At 41.4% G+C, this 27,433-nt stretch overlaps 1 protein-coding gene across 3 annotated transcripts in view; it reads left to right on the top strand.

Moving 5' to 3' along the window:
- CYFIP1 (cytoplasmic FMR1 interacting protein 1) overlaps positions 1 to 27,433 on the top strand; it is a 129,504-nt gene that overhangs the window by 18,258 nt on the left and 83,813 nt on the right. For all 3 annotated transcript variants that reach the window (XM_077814928.1, XM_077814920.1, XM_077814939.1), the window contains exons 2-12: positions 12,079 to 12,202; positions 13,426 to 13,515; positions 14,792 to 14,869; positions 16,036 to 16,137; positions 19,897 to 20,078; positions 21,529 to 21,625; positions 22,421 to 22,549; positions 23,970 to 24,074; positions 24,318 to 24,409; positions 25,052 to 25,169; positions 25,772 to 25,894. In XM_077814928.1, coding sequence (XP_077671054.1) covers positions 12,086 to 12,202; positions 13,426 to 13,515; positions 14,792 to 14,869; positions 16,036 to 16,137; positions 19,897 to 20,078; positions 21,529 to 21,625; positions 22,421 to 22,549; positions 23,970 to 24,074; positions 24,318 to 24,409; positions 25,052 to 25,169; positions 25,772 to 25,894 — 1,233 coding nt within the window. In that variant the 5' untranslated portion in view covers positions 12,079 to 12,085. The remainder of the gene's footprint in view (positions 1 to 12,078; positions 12,203 to 13,425; positions 13,516 to 14,791; positions 14,870 to 16,035; positions 16,138 to 19,896; positions 20,079 to 21,528; positions 21,626 to 22,420; positions 22,550 to 23,969; positions 24,075 to 24,317; positions 24,410 to 25,051; positions 25,170 to 25,771; positions 25,895 to 27,433) is intronic.

The raw sequence follows: 27,433 nt of genomic DNA, 5'->3' as shown, positions 1-27,433 counted from the left end.
TTCACACGCAGTTCACTCTCCCCGTGGATTTGTACCTACTTGTTGTAGCACTTACTGCAAGTTTCCTCCAGTGCTAGGTCATTCTGCTGCAGCTAGAGAGGGTGAACAGTGCAGCTCCTCCTTAGCCCGATGCCATGCTAATTGTTTCCCATCATGTGACAGTTCTTTTGGCTGTTGCCATGCTACCAAGCTGGTGTAATCAGACTTTGTTTGTCTTTTTTGTTTTGATCTATGATTGTAAACTTACCTTTTTAAAAGGCTTGACTGTGTATCAAGTCTGCTGCATAAAGGCCCTGGCAGCTGCTGCATGCTCTCTAGTTTTTGTTTTTACTTTAATCAGCTAAACTGGTGAATGACCTGAAAGTGTTTTTTCCATACTGCTTCAATTTATGCACATCTGTTGCTCAGAAGCAAAGAAGGGCTCAAATCACAAAAGGAACACACCAGAATATTCCTCTCTCAATAAAACCTTCTGTCATCCAAGGCACAGAGAGAGAGAGAGAGAGAGAAAATTGTATATGAACACATAAAGGCTGCAGGATTTGGCCTACAATGTCTGTACAACCAGATAACTATTTTACTGTTTTGTGAAGCACTTTGAATACAATGAATGACACAGGTTTTATTTTTTTTAATTAAATCATATTCTGTTTAATCTAAACTGATACGTAAAATGTTTGTTCACATTAAACTGGCTTCTTTTAAACTGAAATAGAGCTATAGTAACCTCTTTCATTGGGAAAAATTGAGAGAAATCCTAGAATCCACTGCATGGAAGAACACTAGGTGTTAATATCAGCTCCCTACTATGATTTTGCTGGAAAAAAAATTAACTCTTGGTAGCTGTTGTCTTACAAGGACCTATCTGATCAGTCAAAGTCTTATGATTTTTAACCATTTTCTTTGATAAGGAACATCATGTGGGATGATGCAAAGTTACTTTAATTCTTCATAGAAAATACTTTAACTGGTTTGTTTCTTACAAGCCAGTAAAAAAACAAACAAACCATAAACAACAACACCAAAACAATGAGCAAATGCAATAGAAGTAGTTTGAAACTAATGTGCTGGCATGAAATCAAAATGTATTCTCTCCGATAAACTCAAATTTCTCTATTACCTCGACTGAGCCTGCTCCCAGGGGAGTTAATGGCAAAATTCCCAATGACTTCAATGAGAGCAGGATTGGGCCGCTGGGCTCTTAGGCCCCAGAATTCAGCTGAGCATTTAAACATCGGTTTAAGTGCATACCTACTTAGCAAACTCATAAGGAGTAAGCATCTCCTCCTTTCTGATTAAGAACTATATAAAGGCTATTGCCTTTTCCCTCCCAGTCTCATCAGCACCTCCCTTATTTTACATCCTACTCTGGAACTTGGTGAGCTTTGATATTACTGTTTTTAAAAATAGCTTGCGGATTTACATTTGAATTAATTGAATGTAACGTAATTATAATTTTGGTATATGCATTCAGTCTGCGGTTACTCTGATTCAGGTGAGCTTGAGATACTTTTCCTCAATGTCAGGAGAGAGGAAAACTAACCCTACAGGAAACGCTCTCTAAAAAGCAGACTGATTTCCTCTTTAACGTATTTTGAACAAAAGAACATGAATAAATGCTTGCAGGCTAGTTTTAAAAATGTTGTCCAATTTGTAGCAGAATGGTGAAAGATGTTTCTGGGCATGTAAAATTTTGATTTCATGACATTTAAACTCTCTAACACTCATTTTCCTCCTCCACAAAATAGAAAATAATATTGTAAAAAAATTTTTTTATATATATATTATTAGTTCATATTCAGGCACAGTATTTTGGATGAATTTTTTGGAATTCATGTTGAAAATTTGCAAGTGACCTAATACAATAAAACTTTTCTTTGGGTTACAAAATTAATTTTTATTTTCAAATCAAGATTGCTGAGGCTCTTCTGGTTTGATGTAAAGTGTAATTTTATGTACAAGTGGTGTTCAAGGAGCTCAAAATATTTAAGTTTACTGAGGCAGAGTTCACACGCATCCTCGTGAATTATCAATGTATATTTCTTCTTTCTGGGTCTCTTGTCAGTTTTAAAGCCTTGCTTATAAAGAGCCAGATCATGCCCTGTCCTGCATGGCTATGCAAAGTAGAAGGAGATGAGTATGCTGCTATTCTTATACCATGCCACCACTTCCTGCATGTGATGGGAAGCAAACTTTGCAGACCTACCGTTGCCTCTAGTGCAAGTTGGCAGACTGGATTCTCTCTGCCCACCCCCGCAATATGCCTATCAATGAAGTTATATTGGCATATTGGGGAGCATACAATACATGTTGCAGTTTACTCCTTCCTCAGGACAGTAGAGAGAGAGAGTGCAGCTCAGTAAGTCACAATCTCCATCTCCGGCTTCTCCAGGGCAGCAGGACCGGCTGTAGGCTGCATTGTAAACTCTGTCTGGCCTACAGCGAGTGAGAGTTTCCAATCCCTCCTTCTGAGCACTGACAGCAGCAATTAGTGCAATTCTGTAGCTATTGAGGTGGAGTATTGTGATATTTCACCGGAAGATGGTATTTGCATTGGCACCTGTCATAAATATAAAGGGAAGGGTAAACACCTTTAAATCCCTCCTGGCCAGAGGAAAAACCCTTTCACCTGTAAAGGGTTAAGAAGCTAAGATAACCTCTCTTAGGGGGCTTATTCCTTCACCCACTTACTTCCCTGGTCCTTCTCGCATGAACAGAGAGCAACAATACCCGAAGTCCAAAGGTGCAAACAATTCGATGTTTATTGGGGTGAACTTCCAGCAAGCATGATTCCAGTTTCCTTCCTTAGTATCCTCCTTCCCAGCTCTGACACCACAGAGCCTTACACCTGTGTCCCTGTTCCCATTCCTGCCCTTAGTCAAACATGATTCCAGTGTCCTTACCCCCATTCCCAGTTCCCATTTCCCACCCACACACCCATCCACTTCCTGATTGACTGCAGACTATATAGTAAAACTTGAGTTCTGCTTAGCTATACCTTAACCAATCATGTTCCTGAAATTTAACTAACCAATCCTAACATATTGTAACATGATTATGTAACCAATTATATCCCACCACCTTAATTAGTTTACACCCAGCAAAATTAATTATACAGCAGACAGGAACAATCCCAGAACCAGACAGAGATTATACAGACAAACAATAGCAAAGTGGGAACTATAATGACAAGACAATACAGAAGTGAGGATTTCACATCCCAGCTATTGATAAGTGAGTTCTTGCCAGACAGGATGCTATCGAACTAAGTTTCCTTTGACACCTTTTAGGTACTTCCCTTTCACTGGAGGCGATAGGCATTATCAAGACAGGATTGTATTCCTAACAGCCCAATAGCACCTTATTTCAATGTGACTAGTTTGGAATGTGAGGATGTGACCGTTCGCTTCCCAGCTTATGGCTGCCTCTGCTGCTTAGCCAAAGATCTTAGCCTAAGAACTGGGCCTCAGACTGTCACAGTAAGAGAAGGCCCTTACACCGGCATACAGTGATTTTGATTCTTTCTTTTATACCTCTATAACTAGCCAAGTGATAAAAATACACCTAAATTCTTAGACTTTAGGCCTTTACAGAGAGGCCTGAATATCTATATCCTAACAACCTCGCTGGCACCTGACCAAAATGACCAATGAGGAGACAAGATACTTTCAAAGCTGGAGCGGGGGAGAAACAAAGGTTCTCTCTGTCTGTGTGTTGTTTTTGCCAGTAACAGAAAAGGAATGGAGTCTTAGAACTTAGTAAGTAATCTAGCTAGATATGCGTTAGATTCTGTTTTGTTTAAATGGCTGATAAAATAAGTTGTGCTGAATGGAATGTATATTCCTGTTTTTGTGTCTTTTTGTAACTTAAGGTTTTGCCTAGAGGGATTCTCTACGTTTTTGAATCTGATTACCCTGTAAGGTATTTACCATCCTGATTTTACAGAGGTGATTCTTTTACTTTTTTCTTCAATTAAAATTCTTCTTTTAAGAACCTGATTGCTTTTTCATTGTTCTTAAGATTCAAGGGTTTGGGTATGTGTTCACCTATGCAAATTGGTGAGGATTTTTATCAAGCCTTCCCCAGGAAAGGGGATGTACGGTTTGGGAGGATTTTGGGGGGAAAGACTTTTCCAAGCGGGCTCTTTCCCCGTTATATATTTGTTAGACGCTTGGTGGTGGCAGCAATAAAGTCCAAGAGCAAAAGGTAAAATAGTTTGTACCTTGGGAAAGTTTTAACCTAAGCTGGTAAAAATAAGCTTAGGGTTTTTTTCATGCAGGTCCTCACATCTGTACCCTAGAGTTCAGAGTGGGGAAGGAACCTTGACAGCACCCCTTTTAAATATTTGTGGACTTCCTGACTTGAAGGTTGTTTGCACTGTAGCGATCTAAATTGTTGGCTTTCTGATTTATGCTTCTTTTAGAGGTTAACTCAGAATTTCCAGAGTTTCAAGTGTGCTTTTTAAATGACTAAAATATTGTTGTAAATTAAGATATTTTGTTTGGGAATTTCCTTAGTTTTTTTGTGACACCTTAAAAATAGTGATGTGTGATACTTAATATGGATGGGTCCCCACTATTTGAAGGAGAGAGAGCCTGAAGGCTAGGAGACCTGTTGTGGCAATAAGCGTAGCTCCCAAACCTTGGCTTTATATCAGAATGATGCCTTTCCTTCTTACAGCTTCTCATACTGTTCTCCACATGCCATTCTGAGCCCTCTCTTGTTACTGAGTTCTGGTGAAGCTATATTCTAAAGGTAGAGCCTGCAGATAGAGATTATTTTTCATATGGGAACTTGAGGTTTGGGGCGGGAGGGGGGAAATTAAATAACTGTATAAGCTGAAATATTAAAAAGCACCAGGCCTCACTGAGGACAAAAGAATGTAACGAATTTTGAAGTTTCTTGGAGCAGCCTTTAAAAACAAAAAGAGTGAAACATAGGTGATTTTTATAAAAAAGTCATATCCTGTGAATGTCGTGGCCTCCTATCCACCCCCAAAATATCCTTAGGCAGCTGTAGGCATACAATAGGCTTTAGGTGGAATGGTGTAGTTTTGGCAGAGTGAGATGGTGGTTTCAAAATTGTGCTTAGTAAACAGCTAGTCACAACCTTAGCTACTGAGAGATGGTTTGTCACTTCAAAATACTTGGAGATTCACTGTCATATCATACTGGAGCCCCTTATGCTAGTGTAAGGGAGCTTGTGTATGTAGCTTTAAATCAGCTAAACTGTATGGAGAATCCAGCTAAGGCTCTATTTTGGCTACTGATTCAATAGTTGGCCTTTAAGTAGTGACAACCAAATAGCAATATCAGACACCCCGTTTGAAACGGTATAATTTCACCTCTGATTTTAGTGTCCTTCTCTGTATCTAGTTTAGGACTTGAATTGAGAAAAAAAAAATTTGTGGGTGTTCTTCAAAGCTCTGCTTTCAAGCTAAACTACGCATGCTGGAGATGATAAAATGGGATGCCGCTCACAGTAGGTTGTTCAGACCTTCAGAATATGCTCATGCATGCTCTGGTGGGCTCTTTGGACTTGCCTCAATCTCAGTGGAGCTCTGGTGCTCTGCTGAATTCTATCAAGGGTATTTGGGCTTGACTTCTTGATTTGAAGAGGGAGGTGGAAAATAAGTGGTGGTATTTTCATTTACAGCAGACTGTGTCGATCCTCATAATATGATCTTCCCTCTCCTTTTTATATGCTTTAACCAGCAATGAAATAGTTAACAATTTTAACACCTAAATTACGACTTTGAGAATCTGATCTAACACCTTACTGAGATGAACAAATGCTGTTCGCAGCTCTCTGCCTTTGTTTCAAGCGCAGGCAAGCATCCCTACATAAGCAACGGCATATTCAAGTTTTGAAGATTTCTTGCACAACCATGAGGGTTATTTTTTTTTAACTTTAAAATGAATGCTTAAATTCTTGAGTGCAAGATGACAGCTTGTGAGAGCTGTGTTGCTGTGTACCTCTCTCGTACTCTTTCCAGTTTGAGCCCTGCAGACCCAGTTGTACAAGAAAAGCTATTCTTGTAATTAGTCAGGGCTGGAAGATATTTTGAAATACATCTTTATATTCTGGACAATAGGTACTGCATTAGCTATGCAAAGGGGGAAGATAGCCCAGCAGCTAGGGTGCTAGTCTGGGACTCTGGAGACCAAGTTCAGTTCCCTGCTCTGACACAGACTTCCTGTGTGACCTTGGGCAAGTCACTTAGTTTTTCTGTGCCTCAGTTCCCCATATGTAAAATGGGGATAATATCACTTCCCTACCTCACCAGGAGTATTGTTCGGATAAATACATTAAAGATTATGGCCTGATCTACACTACACAGTTAGGCAGCTTACGTCAGCCATCAGTGTCTACACTACAGCCTTGCTCCTGCTGATGTAAGTGCCCTTCTACACTAACAGAATCACTCCACCTCCACCAGAGGCGTAGTTAGGATGTCACAATATCTGTGTAGACACTGCACTGTAGACACTTACTTACATCAGCTGTTGGCTGTCTTGTCAGTTTCAGGGCAGGAGCTGTGAAATTGACAAGAAAGCTGGGCAGCTAGAGTGCAGCTCATATTATAATCTCATATTTTCTATAAAATCATGTTTATTGGCATTAATTATTTTCCCATCTTTTAATTCTTTATTGGTTGTGTCTCGCCTCAACCTTTCTGTGACTGTCTGGGATCGCTGTCAAGTTAACCAGCCTATAGTTACGTGGGGTTGTCCCATTTAGCCATTTTTAATGATTAATTTACTACTGCCACTTTGAAATTTTCTAACTTCAAATCCAAGCCATTGGATTTTGTTACACCTTAATTTGCTATATTAAAAAGCCACCTGTTGTCAGATATCATTTCCTTGTGTTAGCTGCTTGTTAACCTTCTCTTTGGTCTTAGCTATATGCAGACTTTGTGTGTGGCAAGCTGGGGTGTAAAACTAAAGCGCACCAGCCTGCTACACACTGAGTGGGAACACAGATCCAACTGCCAGGCACGCAAAATTCCATAGTACGCTTTCACATACTGCATTGCCCTTCCTCATATCAGCAACTTGCATGAAGGCTCAACAAATCAGGAGGAGTGTTGCCACAGTCTGCTATCCCCAAGCAAGTAAATCGATGCAGAGATGTCTGGCTGAATATACAGAGGGACTCAAACAGTGGTTCTGAGAGGTCTGCATTTCACCCATCTATTTTATTAAGGTGCTGAGTTTTCAGTCAGATGACCATTTAATTTACATTAAGTGGTCTTCAAAAGGGGACTGTCCCTTTCTGTTTAACAAAATGTGTAAAGGTGACCCTACAGTCTTTTCAGTAATGTGGGCTACTGTAAGCACATGAAACCTGTCCTCTGCTCTCTACATTGACTTTCCATAGAATAGTGAGTCCAGTTCAAGGTCCCGGTTCTTATTTTCAAGGTGCTCACATGTCTGGGCCTAGCATACCTAATAGATTGCTTAAAATGCCAGGATATAAACTGTAAAATTTCAAGTGCAGACAAGCCCTTCGATTAAGAAAAAGTGCAACGGGGTAGCCAAACTCTTCCCAAACCCAAAAAAATCTCAAACTACCTCTGAGCCCTTCGAAGGCCTTCTCTATACATAACTAAGAAGCAAAAAAGAACACTGTGACTAGTACCTTTTCCAACCTGCTCTCAAAGTCCACCATGTAGATTCAGAACCTGCCCCCTCCCACATGTGGGGTGTGGATTTATTAACAAATAAATTAACAATAACAAAGTTCCATCCAAGCAGCCTTCTTCCCAAGCTGCCCCTAAAGTTTCTATATCAGGACTGCACAGATCACACCCTAGATTCTCTCTCATTTGAGAGCCATTTCCATCTGCCTTATATCTAGGTGGGATAATAAGCCACCTGCTTCAGCAAATTGTCAAATTCCACTTAACCTTCTCAGCAGGATCAACATCCACTAACAAGAGGCAGTACTTAGTTTCACGCAAACACTATCAGCCTGTTAAAAACATTAGTCCAGTTTGAAAAAAAATAATTTTAGGTTACCTTTAACTTATTTTACTGTTTATCTTTCCTTCCTATCAACAATTAACAAGCAAACTGAGCATCAGTATGTGTCGGATATAGTGACAAATAGTGGGGAGGGGTACAGTGGGGAAGGTAGTTTTTGTCAAAACTACTGCGGTGAAAAATAGGTTCCCCTTCCACAAATGTCATTACCTCCGCTCCTGCCCATAGGGAACAGGGAAAGTGGCAATTTATCCCTTTGCTAATAAGAATCAAACACCCACATCTTCCTGAATATCAGAAGCCTCACCTTTTCCCTACCCGCACCTCCTTTCTTTTAGTTGGACGAGACTGTCCTTCCAGACTTCGTAACTTATTGAACAGGATGCAGGGGGCCCAGGGTATGATTCTATACCAGGGTTGAAACAGAGTTTTGGCTCATCTACATGGACAAGACCAAACCATGTTGTAACATGGTTGGGGATTTACTTTATACAAAACCATCTGCTGACTGGGTAAGGTTATTTGTTCAGATGAGCCCTGTGTCAGCTGTTTACATGTCATACCCAGATAATGACGCTCAGCTTGCTTGCTTAATTGTTGATGGGAAGAAAGTGTGAATCTTCCTTCACAAAATCTGCAAACTTGTCAAAACTAAACAGGAAGATGCCTGTTCCTCTTCCACATCTTATTCTCTTACTGAGAGTTAAAGCCTGAGACAGAATGGTGAACAAAAATATTGAATTCATGGTAGCATTACAATCCATTAGGTAACTAGATTAGCAGAACAAAGGATTCCGATACCATTTTGCACTCTTATTTTGTCATCTCCAAAGCAGTTGAACGTTTGAAATTGCAGCAGTATGCGACAAACAGGAGAAATGAAGTCACCAGGCACAGGCTGTCATTGTAGAATCAGGCAATGCAAGTCTTGAAAAACATGTGTACCTGTGTTTCTCCAGCAAAACTCTGAATGGGCAACAGGAAGCTTTTCTTTTACCTAGCATATCCCCCAAGTAGAGTTTTCTCTGCAATGCACTATTTAAGTGAATGGAAAGATGAAGTGTGGGAGAATTTTCCTTTGCTTTGGTGGATTTTTTAAATGAACGTTTGAGAACATTTCATTAAAGCAAACAGTCTAAAATATTTAGTCTGAAGACAGAAGATGGAAGTAAAGAGGAGAGCTGCTTATAGAATTTAATCCATTAGTGCTGGAAAGAATGTGACTGTTCTACTTGAAACAGAACATCTGGGGATCAAGGGGACTTAGGTGGGTTTTTTTGAGGGTTTTTTTAGAGTGCTTGGGCCACAAGTGTAAAAACCCTGTCCTTTCTTGGTTCAGAGCTATCTGACTGTGGTTTGTACTAGGAAACTGAACTGTTCTCTCAACACTTTATTTTATTTTTTCCAGCAACGGCTTCCCCTTAAACAGATGTCAAATACAGTTTTGTTTCTAGTGTAGACCTGACAAAACAGTTTTTCATGCAGTTTCAGAAAGTATATTTTGAGACTTAATCTATATTTTGATCTACTTATGCTGCACATCTTCGTTCTTGCTTGCTTGAGTAATTGGAGTTTTATGACTTTTCAGCTGCATTGGTCTACTCGGTGATAGTGTTGCTAACTGAGCCGTAAGACTCTAGCCTTACCTTAGATTTTAATGCTGTGGATGAATCTAGTGCTGGTGAAATAGCTTGAGTTAGGTATAGGCAGGTGTTGTGCAGGTTTCCCAGTACAGCTCTGCCAGTACACTCACCTTTTGTTCCAGTCCTACACCTTTTTCTTTCTTTCTTTCTTTCTTTCTTTCTTTCTTTCTTTCTTTTTTTTAAAACAGGCTCTGCAAATTGTGCAGTAAGTTTGATGTGAACAAATAAATTGTTTTTAAAACCTGCCAGCTTTGGGCCTAAGTTAGGGTTTGAATGTGATTCCCAAGCGGTGAAAGACCCATGTTCTCCAGAGCCCTGCTGCCGGAGCCCCAATTTAAAGGGCCCAGGGATTTAAAGGCCCCGTCCCTTCTGGTTGAGGCCCCGCCCACTGCTCAGGACTCCGGCATACCGGTAAACCCTTTAAGTTACTTTCACCCCTGGCGAGGGTTGGGGTGCGGGAGGGGGTGGGGGTGGGGGTGTGGGGCGGGGCGGTGCTTACCTTAGGTGACTCCCAAAAGCCACCAGCACATCCCTCTGGCAGCAGCTCCTAGCTGGGGGGGGGCTCAGGGAGCTCTGCGCACTGACCCTGTCCATAGGCACTGCCCCCACAGCTCCCATTGGCTGCAGTTCCCAGCCAGTGGGAGCTGCGGAGTCGGTGCTCAGGGTGGGGGCAGCGCACAGAGACCCCCTGCCCCCCAATCCCTCAGAGGCCGCAGGGACGGTGCTGTCCGTTTTCGGGACTGGTGCGGAGTGGGGGCCCTGCCTGCCTTAGCCCTGCTGTGCTGCCAGACTGTTAGCTCCCAAAATCTCCCAGTTTGGCTGCAGTAGCTTCTGGGAGGTAGGGCCTGATTCCAGGAGACTCCCAGCAAAACTGGGAGGGTTGGCAACCCTAGTTATACAGGAGGTCAGATTAGATGATCACAGTGGTCTTTTCTGGTCTTGGAATTTGTGAATCTATCCCCTGCTCACTGTACAGCACCAATGGGGTGTGCACTGGTATTCTAAGGAATCACAGTTGGAACAAAATCCTGGTTGCAAGATTGTTGTTCAGAACACCAGATCAGTCTTGGAAAACAGAAAGCTGGTTACTCTGTAGATTCGTTGTGTCAGCTGAGCTAGTTATTTTCTTTTAAAGGAAGTGCTTGCTGTGATGACAATCCCCACCCCCATAGCTGCTGCTGGGGGAATGTACAGTTTTATGCAAAAGGAAAGTAGGGAGGCGGTGTTTACTGGTTAAAGAATTGTGAGTCAGGAGATCTGGATTCTGTTCCTGACTCTGCCACTTGAGTCACTGTGACCTTTGGCAAGTCAATAAACATAAATGTGCATGTTTCTTTTCTATAAATGGGAATAATGCATTTTGGAAAAGGGTTCTGTAATGCTCTGAAGAAGGTCCTATATAAATGCTAAGTACTGATAATATTTTTATTCTAAATGTATTGAAGGCCTATGGAACCCCTGTGTTTTGAGCCCGACGGGTAGTACCAGATGATGTCTCCTGTAAGATGCACATGTTAATTTTGCTTTTTGGAAGTTGTTCCAACTTTTAAGGAGACGATAGAAAAAATGTGGTTAGAGGAAGGGCCAGTCTTGTCTTGTAAACTAGTGGTTTCATGCTGTCTGCTAACTCTAATGTGTACAATCTATTGGTCTGGTTTGAAAGTTTATGCACAGAAACATCCAGTTAAACCAGTATACTGTAGTACTGTAATGATGGAAGTATGATACAGGTGCTCTGTCATTTTTCACCATAAAATTTCCTATTATAGCTATCGACGGTTCAGATTCATTTGCAGTATCAACCATGGGAGGGCTAGTGTGTACAAGGCTGTACGTGGTCCCCAGGTTTTTAAGTCCCACATCATTAATTTTAATCAGAGCAGCTCTAGATACCATTGTGTTTAAAATGCTAGTGGCTGCTGACACCGTGTCTACATTTAATTCTCCCACAATTGTTGAGCTGGTGGTAGCAACTGTGTAAAATCATGGAAAATGCCCTGAGGGGGCGTCGTCAACTGAAAATGTTATACCTACTTTAGTTACAAGACTCTCCCCAGATTACTATAAGTGAAAGAAACTACAGGAAACAGGATTCCCCTATTTTTCTAGTTTGCTTGCCTTGACAACGCTTTGTTCAATTAGTTTCTGTTTTTCTGCTGTATCGTCAGTCAGTTTTCTCTGTTGTTTGTGTGGGTCTGTCACACTGCGATGGGGAGAAAGAAACATTTTAAAAACACAAAAATTGGCAGGAGTATGCAGAGCAGGTGTGAAACCTGAAACTCCTTTTAATTCGTATTGAAACAGAGGTTTCAGTCTGACACTGTCTCTTCTAGGGTGGTCTCTAGCTAAGTGGGCCTGTGCGAGGGATGTTGTGCATTTCCCACACTAGAAATAAATTGTTCCCTTGCTCTTCATATTAGCCTTTTTTCATAATTGTCCCCCCACAGAGGCAAAATGACTGCTCAGGTTACTTTAGAGGATGCCTTGTCCAATGTGGATCTCTTGGAAGAATTACCATTGCCGGATCAACAACCATGTATTGAACCCCCTCCATCATCTCTGCTTTACCAGGTAAGGAGTATCTATTATGAATCTGTGATGCTCCTCAGAGGTACTCAGGATTGTGAGGCCCCTCACTACCATCTACCCTTAGTGTGAGAGAGCTTTGTCTGAACCTGCCAGAGGTCAGCCCACTGATGCCACTAACTATGGCCAACGCAAGCACTCCCCTCTCAACCTCTGCAGGTTAGCAATGGGCACACTCCAACCCCCGAACCCTTTGAGTGTCCCCCTGGAATATGCAACCTCTGGTCCACTGGACATTCACAGAATTTCCAGGTCTGCTGTTCCCAAAGGAACAGTACCCCCAGCTTACCAGCTGCCCTCAGACCACTGCTTTGCTTAACTCACAGCACTTATTATTTGTTTATAGTGAAAACGAATATAAGTTTATTTAACAAAGAACAGAGGTTCAAGTAATAAGAAGTTGGTAGAAGTATTGCAAACAACCAGATACAAAGAAAATAAAAGCATAATACACATTCTAGAGCCTCCATTTAATTAGCAAGATATTTTCCAGTCTAATGAAGTTTAGCACAACCCAAGTCTTTGTGGCAGGGCTTAACAGCCCTGGTTGGCTGTGATTCTGCTTTCATAAGACATGCATGCTGGCAGCTTGTCCCTTTGATGAAGGATCCAAGGTGAGCTAGTGCCCCAGGTATATCCCAAAAATCCATTTTCTACACTCACAAACAGGATACCACCCCTGGCTGTTTTGGTTTTGTTTTGTTTTGATTCCCCAACAGCTTTTTCTTTTTTGTGATTTTGCAGTTTTGATTAGCTTGGTGGATCAGTATGCAAATAGATTTACATTGAGAGGGACACAGTACATGACCAGACAGGAAGATAAGTGTCTACTATGTCCTGCTTGGGAGAAACTTGTTTATCACCTTCTGGTGACCAGCACCAACTCGCAGATTTTAAGAACATAATTATCAACATGCATACGTGACTCCTGAAATATTATTCATATATACATTTTGAAATGATTGACCACCAGTGAGCTACTGGCTTTTGGTAGAGACCTTACATGCCACCCTTTGGTGTATATATATGCATATACTTGACCTAGGGGATCCCTGTAACCCCTTTAAGCCCTTTCTGTGCCCTCTGCCTCTTGGTACCAAGAGGTCCCTGGGTCACAGATTCCCATTAATTTCTGGAAAAGCAGATAAATACCAGCATTTGAAATTTTTCCCCAAGGGTTACATGTTTGTTTATTTTCTTTCATGAAGCCAAACTTCAATACTAATTTTGAAGACAGGAATGCATTTGTCACAGGCATTGCAAGATACATTGAGCAAGCTACTGTTCATTCGAATATGGTAAGTAAACATTTTCAACATATACTCTTTTTATTTAAAAAAAAAGTGGTGAGCGAAGAGGCATATATCTCTGACAAAAGTTTCTTACAGAGGGATGAACGTGCACGGAGAAAATAGGAAACCAAAGTTAGCAACCACACTTCAAACAGGCATAGCTGTCAGAAATGATCTCTCATAGCAAAAATATAGCTAGCTCACTCTTTTCTTGTGCATCTCAGATGAACCCAGGCATGAGGTTGCCAATATTGCCTGAAGTTTCTGTACCCAAGCCTTCCTTAAGGGATTCTGTATTTTCCAGTTTTCCAAGTTAGGCTAGTATTATCAACAGCCAGGCTCTGACTGTCAGAGAATAAATTTATCTTTTGTGCTTGAAACTTCCACTACTCCTCTAGTATTTTTGTCAAGACCTGAGGGGTTGCTGTATGTTATTTTTTTCTCCCCTGTCCCTGAAAGTAATACTAAAGCATTCAGACTTCTCTCTTGTTTTCCATATAAAAACCCATGGATCCTAATATATTCCCAGTGTAACTGTTCTGTTTTCTGGGATTTTTAATGTGTTAAATTTGTAAAATATTACATACTTCAGGCTTAATATTTGTTTGGTTTTGTCAGTAGCAAAGTTTGACCTCTTGGACTTCATATTTCAGTGGATGTAAAGTGTCATTTAGTAATCTGATACATATTCATTGCATTAAATAGTCCATATTAATTCATGGTAGAATATTATTGAAATGAATAACTAAGAACAGATTGATTTTTAGCTTTAGGATTAATTTTTCATGTTCAGTAGCTGATCTAATTGTTTCCATAATTGATGAATTAGGTTGAGTTGTGCTTAACCATAGAGAACTTGCTTTCCTAAAAGAAAAACAGTATGACCTGACAATTTGAACATGCTATTTTTTTTCATGTTCTGTGTGTATATAAATCTCCTCACTGTCTTTTCCACTGAATGCATCCGATGAAGTGAGCTGTAGCTCACGAAAGCTTATACTCAAATAAATTGGTTAGGCTCGAAGGTGCCACAAGTCCTCCTGTTCTTTTTGCAAATACAGACTAACACGGCTGCTACTCTGAAACCTGTATTTAAGATGATATATCAGTTAACATTCAGTATGTGTGACCTGTTATGTGTACATCCTAGTAAGAGAAAAACGTTTGTTTGGCTCAGGGTGTGTATGTGTGTCATAGAGAGAGAGAAATAATGGAAATTTTTATTTTTTTTCTGTATTTACCATCCTTCTCATATTAATACTAATTAGTTTTTTTATTTTAGAATGAAATGTTGGAAGACGGTCAAGAGTATGCAGTCATGCTGTACACATGGAGAAGCTGCTCAAGAGCCATTCCTCAGGTAAAGGAGCAAAATTCAATTGTCAGACAGTGCTTGAACTTTCATCTCAAGTTCTGTCCTGATTGTGTGGGTACATAGCTTTATGGATAAACCTTACCGCTCTAGAATGAGCATTTACTCCTGAACCAGCAAGACTGGGAATGTTATTGAAGCAAAACTTTCAGCTCCTGAGGACTGGATGTTTTTTTGGTGAGGGAATTAAGGAAGCATTTCATGTCACTTTGCATTAAGCTTCCTCCTGTCTGGTTTGCGAATAGAGTAGCAATAATGTGCACTGGATGGGCAGTTTTGATAGTAGTGTTAATTTGACACCAAAATTTCCCATGTCATTTAACAGAAAACAAATGGAGATCGTAGTGCCGGCAAGCATTTAAAGCTTAAATTCAAAGTGGTTGTGATAGGCAGCTGAACGTATTGTTAGTTGATGAAGTAAACTAGGCATTAAACACCGCTCTGGAGATTGTTAAATAGGATATTGGGTCTGGTCACTTTTTCTAAATGTTTGAGGCAATCCAGATTTTGTGTGTGTGCTCATGCATGTGGGTGCATGTGCTTATTTATATAACGCACACAGGTGGTGGGAGTCCAAAGTTAGGACTTAAGTGCCTGAAAAACAGAAGTTTTTGAAAATAGAGTTAAGATGAGCTGGAAAAGCAAATGAAACCACAATCCCCTTTTGACAGCGCTCTGATTTTAGGGTATTTCTAAAATATAAAATGTGCTGACATGGAAGGAAGGGGATCGTCTTTTGTTTAAATTACTGGACCTCAGAAGATCTGGGTTCAGTTCTCCACTCAGTCACAGTCTTTGTGACACTTGGAAAGTAACTTAATGTCACTGCGCCTTGATTCCCTAGCTATAAAATGGGGAAAATACTGCCCTACCTCACAGGGATGTTTATAGGCTAAATTCATTATTATCTGAGGCACACAGATACTGCTGAGTAAGAATTCTGCCCTATAAGAACCCAGGTAGGTCTGAGAATTTTTTTTTAGTCCCTGAAAACCGTGTTTGAGATGTTAAAAACAACAATTTAGCCATAACTTTGGATAAATAGCAGTAGAATACATTTTCTTGGTTTGATGTGCCATTCTGGAGCTGTCTCTCTGCTGAAGTTTTATTTGGGAGTGACTTTTCAGTATCACTAGCTCTTTGATTCTCTTCAGGTTAAATGTAATGAACAGCCTAACCGAGTAGAAATTTATGAAAAAACTGTGGAAGTTCTGGAGCCGGAGGTCACAAAACTGATGAATTTTATGTACTTTCAGGTAAAAAGAGTTAAACCAATAGCTATTTAATAGAGGTTTTGTTTTGTTTTCTTATTGATGTGGTGTTATGTGCTCTGCTTTTGCTGACTTGGCTCAAAGACTATATTATTGGAACCAAATGTTGTAAAGATTTTACATGGGAGAGGCTATGGTCCTGGACATGTCACTTAAACTTTGTGTGTCTTCTAAGTGCAGTCATATTTGTGCATGTGACTTGTCGCCTGTGCTCAGCTTCTTGTTCCACACACAGTTCTTGCACAGTTTAAAATTCCTTTCTTTTTCATTCTCCATATTTACGCTCACTTTTACTTGACCATTTGTTTTTCCCAGAAGCAACTGCAACATCTCTTCTAAGCTGTAGAGTGAATCAGTTTTATTCTTGCCCAAAGACCTTTGATTCTATTCTGCAAACACTTAAGCACTTGAGTAACCTTACTTGTGATTCCTGATGGAATCAGTGGGGCTATTTGCATGAATAAAGTTAGGTAGGTTTAGGTTTACAGGACTGGGGCCTATGTTTGCTGGGGTCTAGGTTTCCACTGGGCACTATGCATGCTTAATATGTTTTTATCTGGTTAGTAGCGTATGGCTGCACAGATATTTCCTTTACATCAATTAATGATAGGTGAATGGTAGCTGGGATATTTTTTTGTAAATTTCTATTATTTATATGAAGCATATGAAGCATTTAGACATGGAGAAGACTTATCAAGTCATCTAGTTCATACCCTTCTCTAAGGACCATTGTAAGATTGCTCCCTATAGTATTTTTATGTTTTATTGTGGTGGTTTTCAATCTGTGGCCTGTAGATCCCTAGGGTCTGCAGACCATGTCTTCGATTTCCAAAGGGATCCGCACCTCCATTTAAAAGCTTTTTTAAGGGTCTGCAAATGAAAAACGATTGAAAACCACTGTTTTATTGCATTTTGTCTAGCTAGTTGTGTGTATACTGCTTCCTTTCAGACACTAATTCAAAGTCTTAATAGACCCATTTTACTGTTAAATACCAAGAAATGTTTCCAGGTATTTCCTTCGTGCAATTTTAATCCTTTCTGCTAGCTATATCTCCTTGAGTTGTCCTCCCTGATTCCTCACTCTCTTTTTGGTCTTTAAGGTACTCAAAGCTATGTATGTTTTAAGCTTCCATCATCAGTCAAGTCAGTGGAAGGGAAGGGAGGAGCTATTTGTTCAGCATGGTTCTCTTTACTTCCCTCCCATGGCTTGGACTTTATGGAGAGAGGTTTTTGAGGAGAGAGGTGGGAGCTGGTCCTGCTTTGAGCAGGGGGTTGGGCTAGATGACCTCCTGAGGTCCCTTCCAACCCTGATATTCTATGATTCTAAGTGAACCTATGAAAGCAGCTCCACTTACGGGACTGGGGTAGAGCTTAATGGAGTGCTTCTTGGGCTTCCTCTCTTGAATCCCTGAATCTCTCATGGTCCGGCAGAGGAACGCTTAGTGGTAGTCTGCTACTCTCTTTCCTTCCACCCTAGCCTGTCATCTCATATGGTGGGCTGTGTTTGCTGCTGGGCAGCTTAGTGAGGAGCAGCTGCAGCTCAGAACTCCCAGCTCAGAGAGGAGGCAGCTACTGGGGGAGAAGGTGAAGAGTGAGTAGAAAGGCAACTTTCCCACCACCACCCAGTGCGAATGGGCCTGGTCAAATCCAAACCAGGCTGTTCCATTCAAGGCATTTAAGGTGCTCTACGAATCATGGAGAACATCCTTTTTACAGCATCAATTAGACTTCCTCGCAAAAGAATTTGAAAACTGCAAACTCGAGCAATAAAATTTAAAGTCATTTAAAGAAAACGAACAAAACATTTTGATCTCAGCCACTGCGCTTCATGCTCCAGCAAAATCCTATGGTTGTTGTAATGTCACCTGCGCTAAGCATACTGATTAGTAACATATGGCTGTACATATCGGGAGCTAGAGAGGTCATTCTGAATGCTTATCTCATCCTTAAGTATTCTGAAGTTTTAATGGAATTGTTTCACTCCTACTCACAGATGTCTTCTAGGTGAACTTTGGAATTGGATGATGAGTTACTTTAGTAGCATTCTACCATTAAAGGACTTTATAGGAAGAGAGAGGGGATCACCTAGATTTGTCTTGCGTACCCCCAAGTTTCACCTCACTTAAAAACTACAGTAACTCCTCACTTTAAAGTCGACCCGGTTAACGTTGTTTCGTTTTTACTTTACTGTTCAATTAGGGAACATGCTCATTTAAAGCTGTGCAATGCTCCACTCTTGCGTTGTTTGACTGCCTGCTTTCTCCACAGCTGGCAGCCTCCTTATGCCCCTGCCCTTCCTCCCCACAGCACTTCCCGCCCACTGGCAGACCCCGCGGATCAGCACCTTCCCCCTCCTCCTGCCCGCAGCAATCAGCTGGCTTGCAGCGTTTTGGAGGCAGGAGGGAGGGGAGAGGAGCGAGGACTTGGCGCGCAGACTCCCCCTCCCTCCTCTGCCTCCGGAACGCCGCAAGCCAGCTGATTGCCCCGGCCAGGAGGCGGGTGGGAGGGGGAGCCTGCGTGCCAAGTCTTCACTCCTCCCCCCTCCCTCCTGCCTCCTAAATGTGGCAAGCCAGCTGATTGCCCCAGGCAGGAGGGAGGGGGGAGAAGCGAGGATTTGGTGCTCCTCCCCTCTCCCTCCCCTGCCTCTTACCTGTGGCAGTTAGCTGGCTTGCAGCATTTTGGAGGCAAGAGGGAGCGGGGAGGAGTGAGGACTTGGTGCACAGGCTCCCCCTGCCTCCCAAACGCAGCAAGCCAGCTGATTGCCCCGTTGTGCGGGGGGGGGAAGAGTGAGGATTTGGCGTGCCTCCCCCCTCCCTCTCCTGCCTGCGGCAATCAGCTGGCTTGCGGCGGCGTTTAGAAGGGAGGGGAGGGAGGCAGGAGGAGCGAGGACGCAGCATGCGAAGTGAAGGGGGAGGAGGTGGGGGGGAGAAGAGGCGGGTCAAGGATGGGGGCGTGGGGGAAGGGGGGGAGTGGGTGGGCTGAGGGTTGAGCCCCTCCCCCACCCTGGTGCTTGCAGAGTAGGGGAAGCTGCTGCTGCGCAACGTGCTTCTCCTAGCCTACAGCATCTTCAGCCTCCTTGCCTGCCTCATTGTCTCCAGTGCCAGTGGGCTGTGCCTGTGTAGGGTAAGGCAGGGGCACCTCCTCTGTTTAAAACTTATACCTGTATTCAGTTGCTTGTTTAAAATGTATATAATGCCTTTCGTCTGGCAAAAAAAAATTTCCCTGGAAGCTAACCCCCCCCCCATTTACATTAATTCTTATGGGGAAATTGGATTCGCTTAACATCTTTTCACTTAGTCGCATTTTTTCAGGAACATAACTACAAAGTTAAGTGAGGAGTTGCTGTACTTGCTTACAAAATCAGACATAAAAATACATAAGTGTCACAGCACACTAATACTGAAGAATTGCTTACTTTCTCATTTTTACCATATCATTATATAATAAATCAATTGGGATATAAATATTGTACTTACATTTCAGTGTGTAGTATATAGGGCAGTATAAACAAGTCGTATAAAATTTTAGTTTGTATTGACTTCACTGGTGCTTTTTATGTAGCCTGTTGTAAAACTAGGCAAATGCCTAGGTGAATTGATGTACCCCCGGAAGACCTCTGCTTACCCCCGGGGGGGGGATACATATCCCTGGTTGAGAACCATTGACCTAGATATTGCAGTGAAAGTAAAACATTGAAACTGTTTCTTTACTAAACTATGGATTTCTGCTCTTTCCCTCCACTAGAGAAATGCAATTGAACGATTCTGTGGGGAGGTGAAACGCTTATGCCATGCAGAGAGGAGGAAGGATTTTGTGTCGGAAGCATATCTGATCACTTTGGGCAAGTTCATCAACATGTTTGCAGTATTAGATGAGCTGAAAAATATGAAGTGTAGTGTGAAGAATGACCACTCTGCCTACAAGCGGTGAGACATTGTTATAAGAAAGTATTTGTCAAGCTTACTGTTATTGAAATACAGGAACCCGCACAAGATGGCAGTAGTAGCTCTTTTTACAACACCTATATTATTTAAACGTAATCCCATCTACATTAAAAAAAAATACCGTGAAACTAAAGTGAACTGACAGAAAAAACTGTCTGAGCAAATCTGTTTTCCTTCTGCTCTTCTACAGTAACAAAATAGATTTCCAGGTGTAGAGTCCTTCAGCCTGTCTTTCATTATATTTTAAATTTAATGAGAATACATTGCTTGATAAATCTTTTAATTTAGAAATTCTTTCTTTCCAGTTACAGAATTCCCACTTTTAGCAAACACAGTTGATCTTTTGTCAATGGCCATTGATCTAATTGTCCTTAAGACTCTCTGGCTTTGCTCTGACAGGTTTCTGTGATTTACAGATGAAATGAGGGGGGGAGAAGGCTAGAATATCAGGAATAAAACCCCATTCTCAGCCTGACATTGCAGCATGTAGCATTGATAAAGTCTTATGCTATGGCAGATGCAGGAAGCAAAGAGAGTGTTTGCCTCCACAACAGCATCTGCAAAGTCTTGTACAGAACAATACCAGTAGGTCAAGATCTATCCCTCACTCAACTACCTTAAGAAGAGGTCTGCGCTTTACCCATGTTTAACTGTAAAGCCTCCATTCCGGGCTGAGGTTTTCTTCCTATGAGGAATTCTTTTTTGTTCTGTGGCTAAAAACCCTTGGATTTGGATTGACCTTCTCTTCCAGAGCAATGTCCTGAGGGGACAGACACTATTCTCTAAAGGTTCGATGTGCAACTGGTATAAGTTGGCATTGAATTCCGTGGAGCTGTGTCAACCCGCACCAGTTGGTAATCTCGTCCTAACTCTCCTTGAGTATAAGCCAGTGTCACTCACTGGTAGGTGAGATGCTGAGGGTGCTTTGATTCGTAAACTGTGAATTGTATCTATGTCCATCCTAGCTAATTAAGACTCATGGGAGCCAGTGAGCCTACTGTTAGTGGGGATTGTCACCACCTTTGTAAGAGGCAGGTGCCGGTGTTCTCAAGTAGGGTCTGATGAGGCCTCTTAAGAAACCAACTTTTGACCTGGACAGTTTTACAAAATTTAAACCTGTGTTTTGATTCTCACATTCTCAGAAGGGTGTAACAAAACAGTCTAGTAGTGTCTGGTGTGCTCTCTTTTGCTTGATCACAGCTAATTACAGTCGGATCAACATCACCAATGCAGTTACTGTGATCTCGTCTGAGCATTGAATAAAGCATCTGTGTTGATTCTATAAGAGCTGTCATCTACCTTTGACCAAGAGGTAGCATTGACATATATGTAGTTTCAATCACGAGTGAATGGACTTGCTCATGAGTGGCTCTGCTATAGGGAAATGTTGTTGATTTTTTCCTTTAACTGGGTTCTTTTTCTGTTTCCGAAGAGCTGCTCAATTTCTGCGTAAAATGGCTGACCCTCAGTCCATCCAGGAATCCCAGAACCTCTCCATGTTCCTTGCTAATCACAACAAGATTACACAAGTAAGTTTTCATAATCTTACACTAAATAGAAAATATTTTATAAGCTATTAAAAACGCACTCAGTTCTGTAGAGAGACAAGGCGGTGAGATAATATCTTTCATTGGACCACTGCTGTTGGTGAAAGAGACAAGCTTTTGAGCTTTCATGATGCTCTTCTTCAGGTCTGGGAAACTTTCTTAGAGTGTTACAGCTCAATACTTGATGGGACAGATTGTTTAGTATAAGTAGTTAACACGTATTTCAGGGACCATTCAAGGTGAAGTGGCCTGTAAACACGCCCCCAGTCAGAGGGAGGAAAGGAAGTGGGAGGAAATACAGCCAGGGGAGGGGGAGTTGTTAGTGGGTTATAGATTATTGTAATAAGCCATAAATCCAGTGTGTCTATCCAGTCCACGATTTTTAATGTTGAGCAAAGTTAAGAAAAGGTCCAAGGCATGTCTTTTGAAAGTGTTGTGCAGGTTTCCTTTGAGGATGAGAACTGATATGTTGGAGATAGAGTGATGGCTTTGTGAAAAGTGTTCACCTTCACCCACAGGAAATGTGTGTTTATCTTTTTCCTGTTTGAGTTCATTTGATAACATAGTGATTGTTTGGTTTCACACACACATGAAGTGAGCTGTAGCTCACGAAAGCTTATGCTCAAATAAATTGGTTAGTCTCTAAGGTACCACAAGTCCTCCTTTTTTAGTTGCTATTGGGGCATTTAATGCAGTTCTGTAGTAACTGCTGACATCTTATGTGTATAATTAGTAGACTTAATGTTTTTATTTTGTTTATTTTATTTTGTCTTCTAGTCTTTACAGCAACAGCTTGAGGTGATTTCTGGCTATGAAGAACTGCTGGCTGATATTGTGAATTTGTGCGTGGACTACTATGAAAATAAAATGTATTTAACACCCAGTGAGAAACACATGCTCTTAAAAGTAAGGATTTTATTTTTTTAAAGTGTTGCAAGGTTTAACTGTAATGGAGAAGGGCACAAATGCTTGTGAATTTCACTTCAACCAGTCCTCTGTTTGCCAAAAGCAGACAGCCAAATAACTCATGATGATTAATGTCTTTATATAAAGTTTTGCCACTTCCTTTTTCCCGTATCGCCTCCTTTTCTTCTACATGTATTACACACTGCAAATCCTTGATTTTAGGAAGTGTCTAATTAGTTCTATTTTGTGCATATTGGAGATGATCTAATTGAACTGAAGCATGGGGTGGGAAAATGTTTCTATAGAGTTTTAGTGAAGGCAGAATTGAAGTAATCCATTTTATTTTTCGATATTTAGCATGTTTGGGCAAAAATGGGTGTTCGAAGGTGGTTCTGCATATTGAAACTTCAATTGCCGGTTGTATTCCTTCCAGGGACCAGATAGCTCAAGTTATGATTAAACTGAGCAGTTGGTAGATAAATTTAGTAGTTTGGAACTTGCATATGTAATATTGTGGTGGATGAGGGGAAATGTAAAATGTACTTCATTTAAGTATGGTATTTTCAGGTGAATGTCTCAATAGATGAAATTATATAGATTAAAAATATGGAATAGCTCTTAAAATGCTTTCAAGTAGGACAAGCTCTTCTGAGGGGTTTGGGGTATTTAATCTCCAAAGAACTAGGTACAGTATTTGTCATGTAGATGAGATATGCTGGCACCTGAAAGAACCACAGAATGTACTGGATACATTCTAGCTGTAAGGATCTCTGAAGTGTCCATCAGTGCTCAGTGCTGCTGAGCCGTTAAACATGCACATGTATTATGGACTGTAGTTCTGGATTTCTAGTACTAAGTAAGTCCTATTGCCTGTGTAGAATTATAACTGTTTGCTATTAATTCCAGAATTTAATCACTTTTTTTTTGTGATTTTTTGGCTGTGCCATAGTTCTCTTTTGTATAATCTAAAAACAGAGGGCTATAAAAAGCAGCAGCTTGACAATGGTTGACGTAAACGTCTGTTACATAACCAATTCTGCATCCATCATTTTAATAAGAAATAGGAATTTAAATGAAATATCTAAAAAGAGCCACATTCTAAATGAAATGGGATAACATTTTTGTATGTCTAATCTTTATGCAACTAAGGCTTGTTTATCAGGCTAATATTAATTGCTACACACTGACATGACGACTGTAAATTTAAAGTATTACAGAAAAATTAATTACGTACTTGTGAGTCTCATATTTTGTCACTGGGAGTTTTGAAAAGTGCCTGGTGTGCTTTAGATGTGTGTGGTTGTGGGTGTGTTAACCAGTTGTGTATTCTTATGATAAAAGAACATAGTCTTATTTTCAGCTGAATCACTATTTGTGAGCTTGTCTTACAGAAAAGTTATATGGTTTGTTCTTTTTCCAGGTAATGGGCTTTGGATTGTACCTGATGGATGGAAGTGTCAGTAATATCTATAAATTGGATGCAAAAAAAAGAATAAACTTGACCAAGATAGACAAGTTCTTTAAGGTTGGTTAAGAGAGTAATGTTCTAATTAGAATTCATAAAATATTATATTTTAATGGTGATTTTTCTCCCATTTAAAATACATAGTAGTATACTGCAACCAAATAACGTGATACTTTTTCATGAGTGGATACTCTTAATTGTTCAGATCTGTACATTGTTTTTGTCATCCTACTAAACTGTCTTTAACAAAATAACACTGTTAACTAAGCCAGATAATTTTGGGTTTTTTTTCCTTGAGTGCAGCAGCTGCAAGTGGTCCCGCTGTTTGGTGATATGCAGATTGAACTGGCAAGATACATTAAGACTAGTGCCCACTACGAGGAAAACAAATCCAGGTAGGAATGCAGCACAATATTGGGGAGAGGGGAAGATCCTGTGGTGCAAATTGTCATTGTCCTGGTAAAATCAGTGGGCCTGTGGTAGTTTACCCCATCTGAGGAACTGTCCCTGGATCACTGCCTTGGGCTATGTTGTGAGTATGCTAATGATAATATGGGCAATACATTTGGTGAGGAGCATTCTGAGATGCTAAAAACATAAGGCTAGTGTTTTTTCGTTGCTGTTGTTTAATTTGGCATGTTTGATAATAGTAGCATGCCCTTTGTCCTTTTCTGAGGTTATACCATTATGAAATTTTGTATTCAGGAACACACAGTAACTGGCAGGCATTATAGTTAAACATGAGCAAAGCGAAGACCTTTTCATAACGTAGTTGAGTGAGGGATAGATCTTGACTTATCGGTATTGTTCTGCATTACATTGCATTCCTCTCTGAGACTGGGTTTATTCCTGATCCTGTGCTTCCTAAAGGAAGGAGGGTTTTGTATCTCTCAACAGCAACCCTTTCATCTGATTAAAAAGAAGCATTATTTGGGCTCTTTAATACTTCTAGGCCAGAGAGAGGGAAGTCATGTATGTGATATCAATTTGTGATGTCTGTGAGGTCAGGATTTGTTTTTTCTCATGTTCTGAAATAGATGGACATGCACCTCTTCCAGCAGCAGTCCCCAGTACAACATATGTGAGCAGATGATCCAGATCAGAGAAGACCATATGCGCTTCATTTCAGAATTGGCTCGTTACAGCAACAGTGAGGTGGGTTAATGCTGTTTGTACCGATTGCACTTGAGTAATGAACATTGCTACAATTAGATGCATGAGATGTAAATAAACCTCAGACTATGTTAAAATGACCTTACTTAAACACTTAGATCTCTTGATGATGTTTTTGCACAAGCTTTTGAGAGTGAACTAAGTTTGTATTAGCCTTAATTCTGTATTCGCAGACTTCATCACACTTCTTGCATGCCAGTACATTCCAGAAGAGGTGGGGCATTTTCTTTGGAATTGCATGTCAAACTCATAGCCTAAGAACATACAAATAGCTTTATGAATAAAAATAGAGATTAGGAGAGCATGCATCAAAAAATGCACATCTTTCCTCATACCTTATACCATGTCTTCTTGACTTAGTCCGCGGTAATGTTTTGGTGATAAAGGATACAAGTACTTTATTTCTAGAATTTGTGAATTTTTAACTAAGTAAATATATGGGCTGAAAAGGCAGTAATTGGTGTATTGAATGCAAAGTGTAGTGCATATTAACCAGCACCAATCTTTAATTTCAAAGAAAAAATGTTTTTTTAGTGCCACACACAGTGCATTTAAATACTTGTGGTTACTTTATTTTGTTCTAGGTAGTGACTGGGTCTGGCCGTCAGGAAGCTCAGAAAACAGATGCGGAGTATCGAAAACTCTTTGATCTCTCTCTCCAGGGACTACAGCTCCTATCTCAGTGGAGTGCACATGTTATGGAAGTGGTATGTTACCTGGGGAGCAAAACCAGACAAGGAGGAAGTTTAGGGAGAAGAGGCAACTAGATCAGGGGTAGGCAAACTTTTTGGCCTGAGGGCCACATCGAGATTCCGAAACTGTATGGAGGGCTGGGTAGGGAAGCCTGTGCCTCCCCAGACAGCCTGGCCCCCGCCCCCTCTCTGCCCCCTCCCACTTCCCACTCCCTGACTGCCCCCCGATAGCCCCCAGACCCCCGACCCATCCAACTCCCCCTGCTACTTGTCCCCTGACAGCCCCCTCCCGGGTCCCCCCGCCCCTAACCGCCCCACCCGGGACCCCACCCTCTATTCAACCCCCCCTGCTCCCTGTCCCCTGACAGCCCTCCAGAACCCCCCACCCCCCTTACCATGCTGCTCAGAGCACCAGGACTGGCAGCCACGCTGCCTGGCTGGAGCCAGCCACACCACCGCACAGTCTAGAGCACCAGGGCAGGCCGGCAACTCTTACAGCTGTGCTACCCAGCAGGAGCTGGCAGCCCCGCCGCCCAGAGCGCTGGTAGCACATCGAGCTGAGGCTGCAGGGGAGTGGGGGACAGCAGGGGAGGGCCCGGGAGCTAGCCTCCCCAGCCAAGAGCTCAAGGGCTGGGCAGGACGGTCCCTCAGGCCGTAGTTTGCCCACCTCTGAACTAGATAGTGAGGCCGGGTGGTTTTTGCTTTGATGAAAAATATTTACGTGCTCTATCTCCATTTGTTTAGTGGCACTTCTATTTTCACCCAGGGAGGAAGACAAAATGTTTTTTTCTTGAGATAGTGGCATTACAGCTGTATTAATCAGCTGACCAAGATGCAATATCTCTCGCATCCTCTTGCAGTAGGCTGAATTTAGTAATTTTAAGATTTAGTGATTCTTTTTAAGCCAGAGCCAGCTATTTTTATTCCTCTTTTGAACATATGTTTTGTGGTTTTAAAGCTTCCTTTATTTTGCTACAATACAACTTTAAATGATCTTTCACAGACTGTATCCCAACACACTTCCCAAAGTGAAAAAGACAGCAGATGATATGTGGTATAAATAACAGAAAGCAGTTGTATTTTGACATTTTATGGTGAATAAATTAAAACATTTAGGGCCTCATCCAAAGGTGATGAAAGTAATGGAAAGATTCCCATTGGCTTCATTAGAATCAATCATAGAATCATAGAATATCAGGGTTGGAAGGGACCTCAGGAGGTCATCTAGTCCAGCCCCCTGCTCAAAGCAGGACCAATCCCCAACTAAATCATCCCAGCCAGGGCTTTGTCAAGCCTGACCTTGAAAACTTCTAAGGAAGGAGATTCCACCACCTTCCTAGGTAACGCATTCCAGTGCTTCACCACCCTCCTAGTGAAAAAGTTTTTCCTAATATCCAACCTAAACCTCCCCCACTGCAACTTGAGACCATTACTCCTCATTCTGTCATCAGCTACCACTGAGAACAGTCTAGATCCATCCTCTTTGGAACCCCCTTTCAGGTAGTTGAAAGCAGCTATCAAATCCCCCCTCATTCTTCTCTTCCGCAGACTAAA

This window comes from Eretmochelys imbricata, chromosome 1 (genome assembly GCF_965152235.1).
Source record: "Eretmochelys imbricata isolate rEreImb1 chromosome 1, rEreImb1.hap1, whole genome shotgun sequence".
In the NCBI taxonomy this organism is placed as follows: domain Eukaryota; kingdom Metazoa; phylum Chordata; order Testudines; family Cheloniidae; genus Eretmochelys; species Eretmochelys imbricata.
This window is presented reverse-complemented; position numbering and strand designations above follow the sequence as displayed.